General features: G+C 43.3%; 1 protein-coding gene across 1 annotated transcript in view; it reads right to left on the bottom strand.

Annotated features, from left to right (window-relative positions):
- CNKSR3 (CNKSR family member 3) overlaps nucleotides 1-11,033 on the bottom strand; it is a 77,875-nt gene extending 66,842 nt beyond the window's left edge. Inside the window, exon 1 of the mRNA XM_019749254.3 lies at nucleotides 10,292-11,033. Coding sequence (XP_019604813.1) covers nucleotides 10,292-10,343 — 52 coding nt within the window. The 5' untranslated portion in view covers nucleotides 10,344-11,033. The remainder of the gene's footprint in view (nucleotides 1-10,291) is intronic.
- Between the last annotated feature and the right edge of the window lie 3,330 nt (nucleotides 11,034-14,363).

The following is a 14,363-nucleotide window of genomic DNA, read 5'->3' as shown; positions in this document are numbered from 1 at the left end:
TACATGTCTGAGTTCCAGGGTAATCCTGATGCTGAAAAACTAAGTTCAAGAACAACAGTGACAAGATGTTGGGAGGCCCCACATATAAGTGGATGGGAAGGGACCTCTTGAAAATCTCAGTTTAAAAATATCAGGAGTCGGGTACAACAGTCGTATCTTTACAGGTGCTCATTAAACATCCCCATCAGACGGTGCCAAGTAAGAAGGAAGAATCTCTCCACCTCCAACAAGGGTCTTTCTTTACAGATCAGCTTTTTATGATTCTCCAACTTGGCCTAGGGGTGCTTACACCCAAACCACTTCATACTATATATCTCTAGACGTCTTGCTAACAGGGAATATTTATGGTTTTTTAAATACTTACTATGAACAATTTTAGACTTCAGTGTTGTCAGTCATTTTTCACAAGTGCTACTCACAGTCGTGTCATCTGCCCATGGTTAGTGTAAGACTCCAGCTGGAACTCGTGTTAAGACAGTGCTGACAACTTGAACAGGTGGTACCTTACATGAAGTCTGGTCTACTTTACATAGTAGGCTAGTTTTCGTCTATGTCAAAGATCATGCTCCGATTAGTCTTTGAGACATTGTCATATAAAATTACTCTGAGAACATAAAGGACTGTTCGATTAACACAGGTTAAAGGTGGAAACACACACACACACACACACACACACACACACACACACATCCACTCCTAAACCCAAAAGCACTGAATTTCCCCTCTGCTGCAAATCTCTGAAAATAGGAAATAGAATGTTTCCTTTCACTAAAAAGGTTTTCCTCAGGAAAGCATGATTCAGATTATCATACTCACTGCCTTTGCTGACAGATAACACGTAGGGGTTTTCCTCTACGAGGGCTGACAGATATTATTCTTAAGGGGGGGAGGGGCTAGGTGTGTGTACTGAGAGAAAGCTTCCGGGTTATTCTAAGCCTACCCACCTTCAATTCTTCCCCGCTCCCTCCTCCCCTGTTGAGAAGTGATGCATTGTTTAAAAAATGTGTGCAACTCTGACTTATTGAAAATTTCTCCAAATACCAAAAGTATTGTGGTTCTATTTCCTAAGGCAAAATTAAGACAGTCTGTTAGTGGAATAAACTATTTCAAATCAGATCTATCGATCGGTTCCTTTGACTCACATGTCTTTTAAGTTTTCATATAGAAAAAGTTTTCTGATGTTCCCAACCTACGGACTGTATTCTAAGGACCTGTTTTGTTCCAATAAACACAACTGCATTTGCCCTTGTGATCCCAGGTTAAAACACTGTTCAATCAGCCATTTGCTGTCAAAGAAAACAAACTAGGCTAAGTCCACTTTCACAAAAACCCTATTCATAGATGAATAAACAGCTTCAGAAACTGTAGCTCCCAGTAAAATGTGCCAGAAAAGAACAATGACGTGAACAAAGCATGTGAATGCAAAAAGACAGATTGCCGCTCTCCGTTTTAAATGACGAGAGTATCAGGATGAGGGGAGGACGGCAGGGAGCTCTCTTAACCCTGGCAGAGAAAGAACAAATCTATACACACGTAGCTCCATCCCCATCGCAAATATAATTTGTATAATTCCTTGGATGCAAAGCGACCCAGGAGCCAACTGTACTTAGAACTTGACTTCTCAGATGCTGGCGCCATCACTACCTTAGACCCCGATAGCATCACCTCCAGAAGACTGCAGTGCCTTCCTGCAGGACTTCCTGAATTCATTTCTGCCCCAAGAATCCAAGTCAGATCGTGTCATTCCCCTGCTTTCCAAAACAACTAAAAAAATAATAATAATTGCAAATGCCTGACCAAGACTTGGAAGACCTCACACGATCTGGCCTCTGTGTGTCTGTCTCATCTCCACCCACCACGACCCACGTCCTTGCTCTTCATGCCTCTGCCACCGTTCCTGTCCTCAAACACTCCAGGCTCATTCTCACCTCAGGGCCTTTGCACTAGCTGTTCCTTCTGCCTACCATGCTCTTCCCCCTCATTTTCTGATGGCTGGTTCCGTCATTCATGCCTTAATGTCCTCTTCTCAGAGAAGCTTCCCTCATGACACCATCCAAGAAGCACCCCCACCCAGTCATGCACCTTCACATCTCTGCTTTACTTTCTTCTTCACGCTTAACCGTAGCAGGTATTTTCTTGTGCATTTGTTTTGTTGTGGTGGTTATTGTTTTTGTAGTTTGTCATCCCCACATCTACCATAATAAAGCAGAGGTCCAGCTGGTCCCCTGCACCTAGAACACAGCTAGATTTCCAGCACCCAGGATGATACCTGGAACTCAGTAGGTCCTCAGTAATTATTTGTTGAGTGACTGAAATTCTCTTCTTACTACAGAGTGGAATTTGTCATCAACGTAAGTGTTCCTCCTAAGCCCTTTCCAAGAAAGCTACCACTAAACCTTTCTGCAACTCGACCTTCATCTAAAACATACAAGGTCCTTAATGGAAGTGAGAGGAAAGTGTCAAACGCTGAGAAACACAGAAAATGAAGTTTGATTTAACTTACCACCTATATACTAATAAAAGGGAGGAGAGAATTGTCATAAAGTTTTAGGAAGCATGTGAAAGGTGACGATCAGCCAAAACAGTGTTAAATATTTAAGGAAGAATAATCCAGTTATACTATATATTAACTTGGAGTTATTGTGAATTAATCAATAATTAGTTTGTGAACATTTATATGCTGTGCATTATGCAAAATGCTGCCCCTGTATTACCTCTTTCAATTCTCACTAAAACCCTGTGAGTTGGTTATAATCAGTCCCATTTTACAGATGAGAAAACTAAGGGAGGTTTGAAGACGATGTTACCCAAGCTTTCAAACCAGTTAGTGTCAGATATAGAATTTGAATCCAGATCGATTTTATTCCAAAGCCTATATATTGTTCACTATAGCTGCCTGAACTTCTCTCCCAAACAGTTAAAATGAAGACGTTATGAAGAATCAAAGGCAAGCAGGAAATAGGGCCATAAAAATTGCAGGTGTTGTTTAAGAAAGTTAAATGTATTTGTGTGTGTGTGTGTGTGTGTGTGTGTGTGATTCTACTAAACAGAAATGTTAATTATAGCAGAGAAAAAATTATAATCTGACACTCAAAAATAAAAATTAGATCGAGTCAAAATGATAAATAATTCATTCCATTACTGAGTTGCATTCTGAAACAATTAAAACACAACAGGCTACAATAAAAACAAATAATTGGCAGACAGTATCTCAAATGCTAAAAGGTCGGGTCCAAAATATGCAGGGTCCTGCTGAATAATTTAAAAAAAGAAAAAAAGAAAGAAATATAAAAGAAAGAAAAGGTATGAGTCCCATGAGTATAAATCCTGAAGAAATACTCAGGAAAGACAAAAGTCTGAAGTTCTTTAAAGTTGCCCTCTCCCACACTTGTCCATTACGAGAGAACTGAATGCACCCACCTCACCCAGAGGAAGACCCAGGAGCTGGACAGAACAACAGAACAGAAGCCTGTGGACTCTGGTCCCAACTCCTGGCCTTTGACCTTGGACAACTTATTTAACCTCCAAAAGCTTCAATACCCTCATCTGCAATGGAGATGCATCTCTTGGGCTTATGAAAAGAGTCAAACGGGAACAAATATGAAAGACCTCTACAGAGCGCATATAAACAAAACTGGCTTTATTCATTAACAGTCTAGATTATGGCTAGCTAAGCCAGTGGTGAAAACTGCAGAAATGGCATGAAATGAGAGTAAAGAGGGAAAACAAGGTGTGAACATGAATGTCCCAGAGCTAGAACACAACAGGCCAAACATGGTCAAAAATCGAAGCAGCGACACACAAATAGTGAGACAGCAAAGAGAAGCCCTCACAGCTCTATGCAATGAGGTGAACACCAAAGGGAGGCATACAGGTAAAGCCTGAGCATGAAGAGGTCACCTCCCAATCTCCAAGGACAGACAACTGAGACACCTGGCCTCTCGGTACAATTTGTTCTTTCACATTTTGAAAACTGCCCTGGCTATTTATTCCTGAAATGACATTCAGTGTCATTTTCCATCATCAATGAAATCTCCCCCCAAATCAGCTAAGTGTGGAGAACCCCACATAGTCACAGGAGAGTGTGACTGGCCAAAATCCCATCTCATCCTCCAAAGTCGACCTGAAGACCCTGAGACTGAACTTCAACTGCAGTGACCATCCCACAAAACACCCTTCTTACTATGTGTCTTTAAAAAAAAAAGAATAAAAAAAAAGAATGGTTGTTATAAGAATACTCCAAGTCCCAACAAATATGTAAGAAAAATCTCAAGGGAACTGTCTCATTTAGTTTGCTGAGAATTACCTGATACTGTGATACTGTTGCTAGGTGGTGCTTATAAATATAAGCACACACCCTCAGATTGCCTCTTTGCTTTTATTAGTGGCTAAGTCAAGCATCTTCAAATTAAGTGTTGTCACTGGAGAACTTAAATAGATTGCACCCATGTCATTCATACCAGATAGCAGGACCTACCAACAAAGTGTGAAAACCTGTTCGCAGCTGTGTGCTAGAGCAGTGCTTCTCAAACTGTAATGAGCACACAGATCGCTTGGGATCTGGTTAAAATGCAGATTCTGGCTCAGCTGGCCTATAATTCTGCATTTCTAACTATCTCCCAGGTGACACAGATGCCCAGTCATGGACCAGGTGCCAGACAGGGGTCAGCCATCGACAGCAAGAGCCAGTCCTAATGCCATGCTCCCTGAAAGTCCAGTTACGATAAGAAGAAAGTTGAGAAAATAAGGTTTAAATTTATTTACGCAAAGAAGGTTCATGAGGGGCAGCCAGATGGCTCAGTTGGTTCGAGCACGAGCTTTCAACAACAGCACCGCCTACAACTAAGACTGAAAACGGCAACTGGACTTGGAGCTGAGCTGCACCCTCCACAACTAGATTGAAGGATGACTTGACTTGGAGCTGATGGGCCCTGGAGAGACACACTGTTCCCCAATATTCCCCAATTTTTAAAAAAAAGAAAGTTCATGATATTAGCAACAGGCCTGTCACTGAGCTAACCAAGAACCCTCCTGACCAGCCCCTCTGAGTGGCAGGAAATCTCCTCGGCACTCACTGGTGCCCCTGAATGGTAGGAATCAACCTTATGACAGACCTGACTGCTGGGAGAGAATAATGTATGTCCTGGAGCTTTAAGATAAAAGAGGAGAGGAACCAATAAAAATAAGGAGTGGTAATTTATTAACAGCTTACATAAGATCGCACAGTCAGGGGTGACACTGGGATATAAACCCAGAGTCTGCTTCCAGAGGCCACATTCTCACCACCAAGTTCCACTGCCTGGTACAGGCCATGGAAACAACGAGGTGACAGAGAGGACGAGAGCATTTAAGAGCTGCATCGCTTATAAATATGGAACGCTGAGACATTTTCTCTCGCTTGCTCTCCTTTAGTTTGTTTTTAATACAGGCTCATAATGGTTCGTACACCTCATTGGGTTTTCTGAGAATTAAATGAAGAAGTTTAAACAAAGCACTTAGCCCAGTGTCTGACACATAATAAATGCTCAGTGAACGTTTTTCAATTTTTATAATTAGGAAAATTCTGTGGATGGAGCCTAGGAGATAGAATAGAACTGGGAACAGGGTGAAATAAAAAGAAGAGTTCTTGACCTATGGCCAAACGGTGGATCTAAAACTGAAAAAGACCTTCCTTTTTCAGTGACTATAAAGAGGAAAGGAAAAAATATAACCTAACTGGAATCAGGATGACAGAAAGAACCAGCCTCCATATGGATGACGGCAGGAAGGGCGCAGGAGCGAGGTGATACACTGCAACTGACCTGCAGCGTATCAGATTTCTATAGTTAACATGGAAATTCAAGCCCCTCCATGACCAAATACTGAGGCTGCTGACATGCCCCAAAGTCACAGACATGACATGGCCAGACTACAGAGAATGGGCAAATACCCTGAATCGCATAGGCACACACCTTTACTCTTGGTTGGTGATGGGGAAATGGTACCCACGTTAGCAGCGCTAGAAGCTGGTCTGAGAGACTTCTGTTCTGGGACTAAAGCCGGTTTTATAGACATGTTCACTTAACACAGTTACCAAGAGCCTGCCCATTCCAGACAAAAAGCAGGATGGATGGGGCTATTGAGACAAACCAGTAGCCTTTCCTCCTTGTAGAACACACTCCCCAGTGGCCTGAAAGTAGAAACACAACTTGGGTAGCTGCATTTTACAATGCAACTTCTAATATTTAAATCAAGCTTAGACACGACGACCTCATATAAGTTATGGTTTTGACCTGAGAATGAGAATAGAACACTATTTCTAAAACAGAACAGGACTGACCATAGGCTTGATGTAAGTAGGAAAATGTGACGTGTTCAACTTCGAGAAGTAATCTGAATATCAGTACCTGCAAACTACTGAGTGTCAGACACTACTGGCTGCCTATGGATATCTAGTCTCCCCTTTTTCCTCACTGAACAAACTCCAATGTTTTTCAGGGCCACAGTGTACCCAACTTAAAAAAAAAAAATTGCAGCATGAGATGACCATGTGACAGCTCTGGCAACTAAAATGTGAGTCAAGTCACTTGATGGAATTTCTAGGACTCTTTAAAGGGGAGACGTGGCTGCCCCCAATTCTTTTGTCTTCTCTGGGTCTCCTTTCTCCTGCCTGGAACAGGAAGTGATCCTGGAGGGGGAGCAGCCATCCTGCCTGGAGGCATCACTATAAAGATGAATACCACATGCCAAGTAGGGCTGAACAGGAGACGGAAGGAGCTCAGGGCCCTGACAGCACCAGAGTCCCCACATCGTCCTGAATTCCCAATTTCCAGACTACTTTTACAAGAAAAATCAACACTCCCATTTGGTTAATCCACTGTAAACAGCATTGTCTGTCATGTACAGCTGCCCCTACTCTTACCTGATACATATGATAAGAGACTATCTGCTGTGCAAAAGCCTTTACTGAATTACTTGAATGGCAAGGCACTATGAACTATGACTTAATTTAATTTACAAACAACTTTCCTGACATATACCAAATATAGCGGACGACTCTCCTCCACTAACCCATGGTATTAACAACTCATATCATGGGAATCCTGAGGGTCTATTCATCAATGTGGTGAAGATTCTGAGTCTTCTAGGCGTGACCCTGGTAAGAACCTCCTGAGAAGATGGAATGGAGTGAAGCCAAAGATCCTGACGTCAAATGCTGCTCTGTCACTTCTCAGCTGTGTGACATTGGTCAAGGTACTTAACCTTGCTGTGCCTCAATTGTGAATTGGAAATAGTTCCTAGCTCAAAGGGTGGTGGTGCATATTAAATGAGCTAATACTGGAACAATGCTTAGACCTGTGCCTGATACATTGCTAATAGTTAGTGAGGATCTACTAGTTATGATAAATTGGTAACAGTATAGCTAAAGACTAACACATATAAATCATAATATGAATAGTAAAAGTCAGAGGAATTAATTTATTCTATGTAATTAAAAGGTTACACATCAACCTTTTTCCTATTGCAAGCATCTACCTAACATCAACATGAGAGCAAGCTGTAGACTGTGGTCAGATTCGGATAGTTCTAAATTGAAGCCTTTCTACAGCGCTCGTAATCACCACAGCCATACTCGGGCGATACCGAGAGTGGCAAAGTCTACATGAAGAGCTGCTTATCAGTAGGATGTATTTATAAAATGCGGGTTGAGTATCGAGGTTAGCAAAGACCGCTAAAAATAGTCCTATAAGCAAACAAGTTTGCATACGTCAGCAGTTAATGTAAAAGTCAATACTTTCACATCATTACTATGAGAAATATTCAAGTAATGTATCATGCAACATGGGAGCATGTCGCCTCTTGTCATCTAAGAGTTAGCCATGAACTTGCTCCTTTTATCTTTTCTAGATTCTAACACAGAAAGTATCCAGGTCATTCTATGAGGCGGTACGTAAGGGTCCAAAAGGGCACGAGCCTTCAGTATAAAGTTGCCACGTGCTAACCACAGGTATGTAACCTAATCAGTATCCTGTGCTCCGGGCACCAAGATACGGAACCACCAGTAATCGCTCTGTCAGGTCAGTAGGAAACTTTCCCTGATGAAAGAATCTTGGCCAAGTCATAACATCAAGGCAACTGGACACCAAAAACATTTTAATCTGCTCTTCCTTTTAAATGCTAAGCAAACAGAACAGGATATGAATTTACATTTCTCTCCCAATCTCAAGAGGGCCCTCTCCCCCCCCAAAAAAAAAAACAGACAAATCTTAAGGGTGTGAAGATCTCACTCCATAATCTTCCTGTGTGCCTGTTACCATTTTTCTGGTTGTACATTATCAGGTAGGCGGGCAGAGGTTCAGGAAAGCCAAAGTGATAAGCTGTAACCCTTTCTTTTACTGGGAAGCAGTACACTGCAATAGCAGTGTAAGCCACCAATGTGCGCCACAGGTGTAACTTTTGACTTTTTTAGGAGCCACATTTATGAAAGTGAAAATAAACAGGTGAAGTTCATTTTAGTAATAAACTTTATTTACCCCAGTATGTCCAAAATACTATCATGTCAACATGTAGTAGTATAAAAATGTACTAAGGGGATAGTTTACATGCATGTCCCATGTGTACTTTACACTTACAGAACATCACAACTCTGACCAGCCACTTTCCAAGGACGCAAGAGCCGCGTGTGGCTGCCATAGTGGGCAGAGCAACTCTCAAGGCCAAAGATTGCAGAAATCATCAGTTTCTTAGGTTGCTTCCACGATGGGCTTACAGGTACAATAGATCAACAAACTCAGTCTGGACAAGTCCCTAGATGGGGACCTGGTAGTATCTTGAATGGGAGAACAAACCCCATTTCAAAATAGGGCCTGGGTATTTATAGCTGAAGTTAATGTTTTGTACCAAGCACTGACAATGCTATTAACATCTACTGTTTTACCCAATGTACAAGTTTCATTTTTTCATCTTCATTTTAAGCAAGAGACCTGGAAATGTTGGTCCCTGGACAAACCTCTTCTCAGGAGAGAGTGTATCCCTTCCCTTTCCTTTCACATCGTGTAATGACGTGAGGAGCAGGAAATGGTCAGACATGCCCCACAGACATGTCCCATCCATCCCATTCCATCTGGGCTATGGGTACCGCAGGCAACAGAAAGGAGATGCAGAGATGATCAGTTATGCTCCAGCCAATGGTGAGACAGTTTGACAGATGATCTCATCTTACCAGTATTACCTACCTCCCAGGCTCACTGTGATGACCAAGGGCAATAACAGAGAGAGAGTTCTTAGCAAACTGTAAAGCGCTACACAATTTTAGTTACTATTATTGAGAAAGAACATCATTCCTCACCTGGAAGAGCAGACAGAAGAAAGAAAAAAAGCAGTAACTTGAAACAGAGATGCTGAGCTGAGGGGGATGGGGTAAGGGACCCATGAAAATATTGGTTGTTCTTGGTGGACTTCATTCACTTGGATGCTTATAAAGAGGTTTGAGGAACCTCTATGCCCTTTCCCTGAAAATCTTGGGAAGGAGTAAAAAGTAAGGGCGACAGCTGGGCACAAGCTTCTACCCCTGCCCAATCACCCATTACCACCCCATCCCACTGCTTTTCCTCGTCCCAAACACAGCAGAACTCAGGATAGTTGGTTCCAAATAGTAAGAGTTCTCCCTCCCAGGGTTTCAATGTGGCCTAAAAATGCAGCGCCACTAGGGGTACTGGCGCCTTCCCGGAGCAAAAGTCACCAAGTCCCGGGGATTCTGGCTCAGGGTTTCTCGCCGGCGCGAGAGCCTCAATGTTTGGCTCTTGTGCTGCCCTCTCGCCTTCTCCAACAAAAACAGAGAGGCTGGGCGAGCCGCCGGAGTCTCCCTTTACCTGTCCAACCGCCCCGTCATGCCTGCGACTACTCTGGGCAGGCGGCATTTACGAGGTCCGAGGGGAGTCACCCACACAAAGGCGCCTTGTGCCTCTGCGCTCCAGGACCGGCAGCCGGAGCGTCGGGCACCGCACCCCCGCAGGGTAGGGAGAGCGACCCCCCAATCCCGAGACCAGCACCCCCAACCCTCACCCTCCACAGGGAGGCCATCCCCACTCCCGGGTTTAAGGATAGGGCTCGTCTTGGCTTGCCACAACCCGCACCCTCGGAAGCAGGCACAAGAACTAGGGGCGCACAGACCACTCCGAGGAAGTTAGCGTTATCAGCGCGCTGCGCTCTCAATGCTTCTCGCCTGCAGGAGGGGCTGAGCACCCCCTACCCCAGCTCTCCGCCTGCTCCATCCCCGGGGCTGGAGACACCGGCCCCCAGGCTCACTCACCTCTAGTCCAGTCCACCACTTGTTTGGGGCTCCATTTGGTCACGGGTTCCATGGTAAATGGCTTCGCTCCCAGCTGGGCTAGAGTCGGAGGTAAAGTCCTGCTGCCTGCGTCTGCTGTCCTTCCCGGGAGGGTGCGTCCCGTCAAGGCTGCATGGCCGCAGTCAGCGGGTCACCCAGCGCGGCTCAGCGGGGCAGCGCGGCCCTCTCCCGGCGCACCGGACCGCCGTGCGGCGCCTCCTCCAGCTGCCACCGTCCAGCTGCGGCTCCTCCTCTCCAGCCGCCGCCAGGAGCCCGACACAGCTGCTGCTCTTGGGCGATCGCAGCTGCGGGGAATCGGGGTTGCGACCCCAGTCCTCTCGGTCTCGGCTCGGGACCCTCCCGGCCCGGCTGCTCCCAGCCGCTCCTCTGCTCTCACGGCCGGGACCACTTCTTCCAGTTCTCCCGCCGCGCGCTCCGCTCCCGCTCCAGCCCCTCCTCTTCGCGGCGTGCTCTCCCGGGGTCCCCGCTCCGCGTGCGCTGGCGTCCCCAAGCGTTCCTGCCCGCAGGTCCCACCTCCTGCGCCTCCCTCTCTGCCGCGCCGGGGCTGGGAGCAGGGCAGAGTCAGCGCGCTCGGGTTACAAAGTTTCAGCTCCCGTTGCTGCTCAAGGAATAAAAGAGGGGGCGGGGTCGAGGACCAGTGAAACTCGTGGAAGGGGGTGGGTCCTCCCGAAACGGGCGACTCCGGTTACTTTCCCTCTCTAAGCCCTGAACTCACACACCCGGAGCGTCCCGAGCCGTACTTTCCTTTTTAAGGGGCGGGTTGCAGATCGTGCGTTCATCCCAGGGAGCCCGCTGGCTTGGGTGAGGCCCGGCTCCTATTGGTAACAGAACAGTCTGTCTCGGTGTGAGCAACCAAACACTTGAAAAAGAAAAGAAAAAAAGGATCTGCATGTTCTGTTTTTAATGGCTTTGTATCGCTATTACTCTGCAATGAAGCCTTCCTTATTTTAAATTTCGTAAGGTAAAATTATATTACTTTATATTTTGGATGACAGTGGCACAATTTAACTCACTTCTCTTTGAATGCTATGGCAATATCTCAACTTCGCCAACAAAATGAATCATAATAAAGTGGTAGCTTTTAGCGTTATATATTGCCATATTATAGTATTCATATTTGCAAAGTGAGCTAATGCTCATTTGGAAGTCGTTAGCCACATACTCCCCGCCAAAAAAAAAAACGCGTGTGCACAATTTCAGTGACTGACAGGAGGCGGGCCTTTCCACATTTCACGGGGCTCTATGTGGGGACAGAGTTACCTTTGATCTGGGGGGGAATCCTAAATTGGAGTATCTACCGCTCCTCCTTCAAGCCTCCTCTGCATCCGCTCTCTAGCCCCAGGGAGTTTTGCCTCCCCGTCATAGTTAAAGATTCTTTTGGCACTTATGAATGATTCCTACTTCCAGTCATGGTTATTTATTTACATCTTCCCCTTGGACGCTGTTAACCCCTTGAGGGCAGACCCTACCTGATACAGAACTTTCTCTCCTCTCCCTCTTCCTACCACCTAGCTGGTAGCACCTAGTACAACTCAAAGGGCGTGATTGGTGCTTATTCATTCGATAAATAACTGTGAATGCCTCCTATGTGTCAGCCATTGTACTCATTAAATATTTGAGTTAACTGCGATAGGTACTGTTTATACATGTCTGTTTAGATGCACATGTTGGAAAGATCGCTAGCAGCAGTGCTAAGCGTCTGTTGTATAGTGTGATGAGCTAGATAGAGGAAACAAGAAGGAACATTTTTAAAAGTAAAAGAACATCACACCCACCTTCCATGCAACTTATCTACAGGACTGTCTATGTCCAGGAACCAAGACAACAGAGATATATGCAGTTATCAAATACAATGATTTTTGTTGGTTTGTTTTTTGTGGTTTTGTTTGTTTGTTTGAGCAAGGCTGAGAAATTTAGCACAAGCAATGACAAAATTCCTGATAGAGCGGTTGTCCTTTAAAAAAAAAAGACCTTTTAAACTTAATAACATCAATGGTTAACCATCTTTATGGCAGTAAGTAGTGAGAAGGACCTTGACATTTGTCATTGGATCCCCCGGAAAAAGTAACCAATCTTACCCACACCTTTAGTTTCAGCAATCACTGTATGTTGTATCACTTTTTATTATGATTAGAGCAACCACATCATTTATCTCCAAACCAAGATATTCCTGAATGTGAAAGGGGATCTATCAACAGATTTGAAAAACATGAATAAACTGGGCTGTTCGGTCCCTGTAACTATGAAGACAGGTCAAGTGCTCATAATTGTGCCATAGAATTTTACTTGATGTTTTCACAATACTTTCAAATGCATTTGCATTAGCCATTACGAGAGAGTTCAAAGCCAATATTCTGGGAGTCAAGCAAGAGTTTGCAAAATTTCATCCCAATGAGTTAATACACTGTACTCAGTACAAAAAATACATCATAGCTAAAAAGGAAGGCCACGCTAAGATTTCTAAACAGAAGACCAATTAACTATCTAAATGAATTAGTGTTCTGTTTACACTTCAAGTCCTGAAGGCTAATTACTATTTAAATAAAGCCTTCTACCTTAATTACAGCTGTTAGCATGTGAAAGTTTTAGGGAGGCCTGCCTCCCTATCTGAAAGGCAAACTTGAAGACATCCAAAGTTACTGATTGCATATAAAGGCAGAATCTTAGTAAACAGCCTTGGAAATTAGAGTGGATACAAAATGATCATTTATAATTTTGCTAAATTTTCTTCTCTGCTAGCTGTAATCTGTAACAATACTGTTACATTGCATATGCTTGCATAATATGCCAAACTGTTACCAAACTGCAGCTATGCCACCTCCTTCAGACACAGACCTCATTGGTTGGTACCTTGATGTTTATCACAGTTCCTGACACATAACAAGTTGCTGAATAAATCCTTTTAAAAATTGCACTGAATTTGTAGAACTGCTACTACAGCCCAGGTCTAGATTTCTCTTTCCAGCTCCTTTCTTTTTCTTACTTTGGGTCTCCTTGCACATTTAAGTCATTTATTCAATCAATGAAATATTTATTCAGTATTTGTAAGGCACTAAACTAGGCACAAGGGGGATTCAGAACAGACAAGGGAACTTTAATGATTGATGTGATATTCACCTTTTGAGCCAGTCCATATTTTACTAACTTTTTTTTATTTGAGAACTTGGGACGGAGCATTTTGGATTAGTGGTTATGACTATAATTTACTCAATAAACACAGGAGCAGCAAAATAAGCAAACTTTTAAACAAATTATTAATCTGTAAAGACCCAGTCTCCTTCTGCAGTCCAAAACAATGTTTTCCAAAATGAAAGAAAAAAATGAATAAATAAAAGAAGATGCTCCAAGTATTAAACTTTATCTCATAATCTAAGATTATTTTCTTCCCATCATATAGGTTTTTACTATTTTCAGAACATTCAAAATTACTTAATATTTTCTTCACATATAATTAATTGTCTCATGTATGTCTCTTATGCCATCTTTTATCTTGATATAAGCATTCTTATCTAGACATTACCTCACTGCAAAGTCATCAGTTAACTAAATTATCCAGGCTGCTGTTGATCTTGTCTTTCATTTAATTCCATTTGGTCTGAATTCTTCACACCACAGTAATGTAGTTATCTTTCTAAATATGTCAGGTTTCCCATCAGATAATTTAAAGTAGTAAATCCGCAATTTTTGTGTTTGTTTTCTTAAGTCTTACAAGTGCTGCCCTACTTATTCTAAGTCTTTTGATCATTCAGTCACATTAATGACGTCATCCTACTATGGGAAAGCTGATATTTGGCGTGGTTTTATTTTGTTTTGTTTTTTTTGTTTTTTTTTGTGTGTGTGTTTTTTTTTCCTGAGCCCTATCTGCAACTCAGAGATCAATGTCAGTTGGGTAATTGTTCAAAAATCTCACAAGTTACGTTAAATCAGATTTGGAGAACTGATTAAACTTTTCTAACACAAAAGGGAAACATTGACACCATTAAATCCCATTTTCCAGGATTTGTAGCTATATTTTTGAAGAGTTGTCACATAA

Source organism: Rhinolophus sinicus, chromosome 2, assembly GCF_057876585.1.
Source record: "Rhinolophus sinicus isolate RSI-liver-muscle chromosome 2, RSI-T2T, whole genome shotgun sequence".
NCBI lineage: Eukaryota > Metazoa > Chordata > Mammalia > Chiroptera > Rhinolophidae > Rhinolophus > Rhinolophus sinicus.
This window is presented reverse-complemented; position numbering and strand designations above follow the sequence as displayed.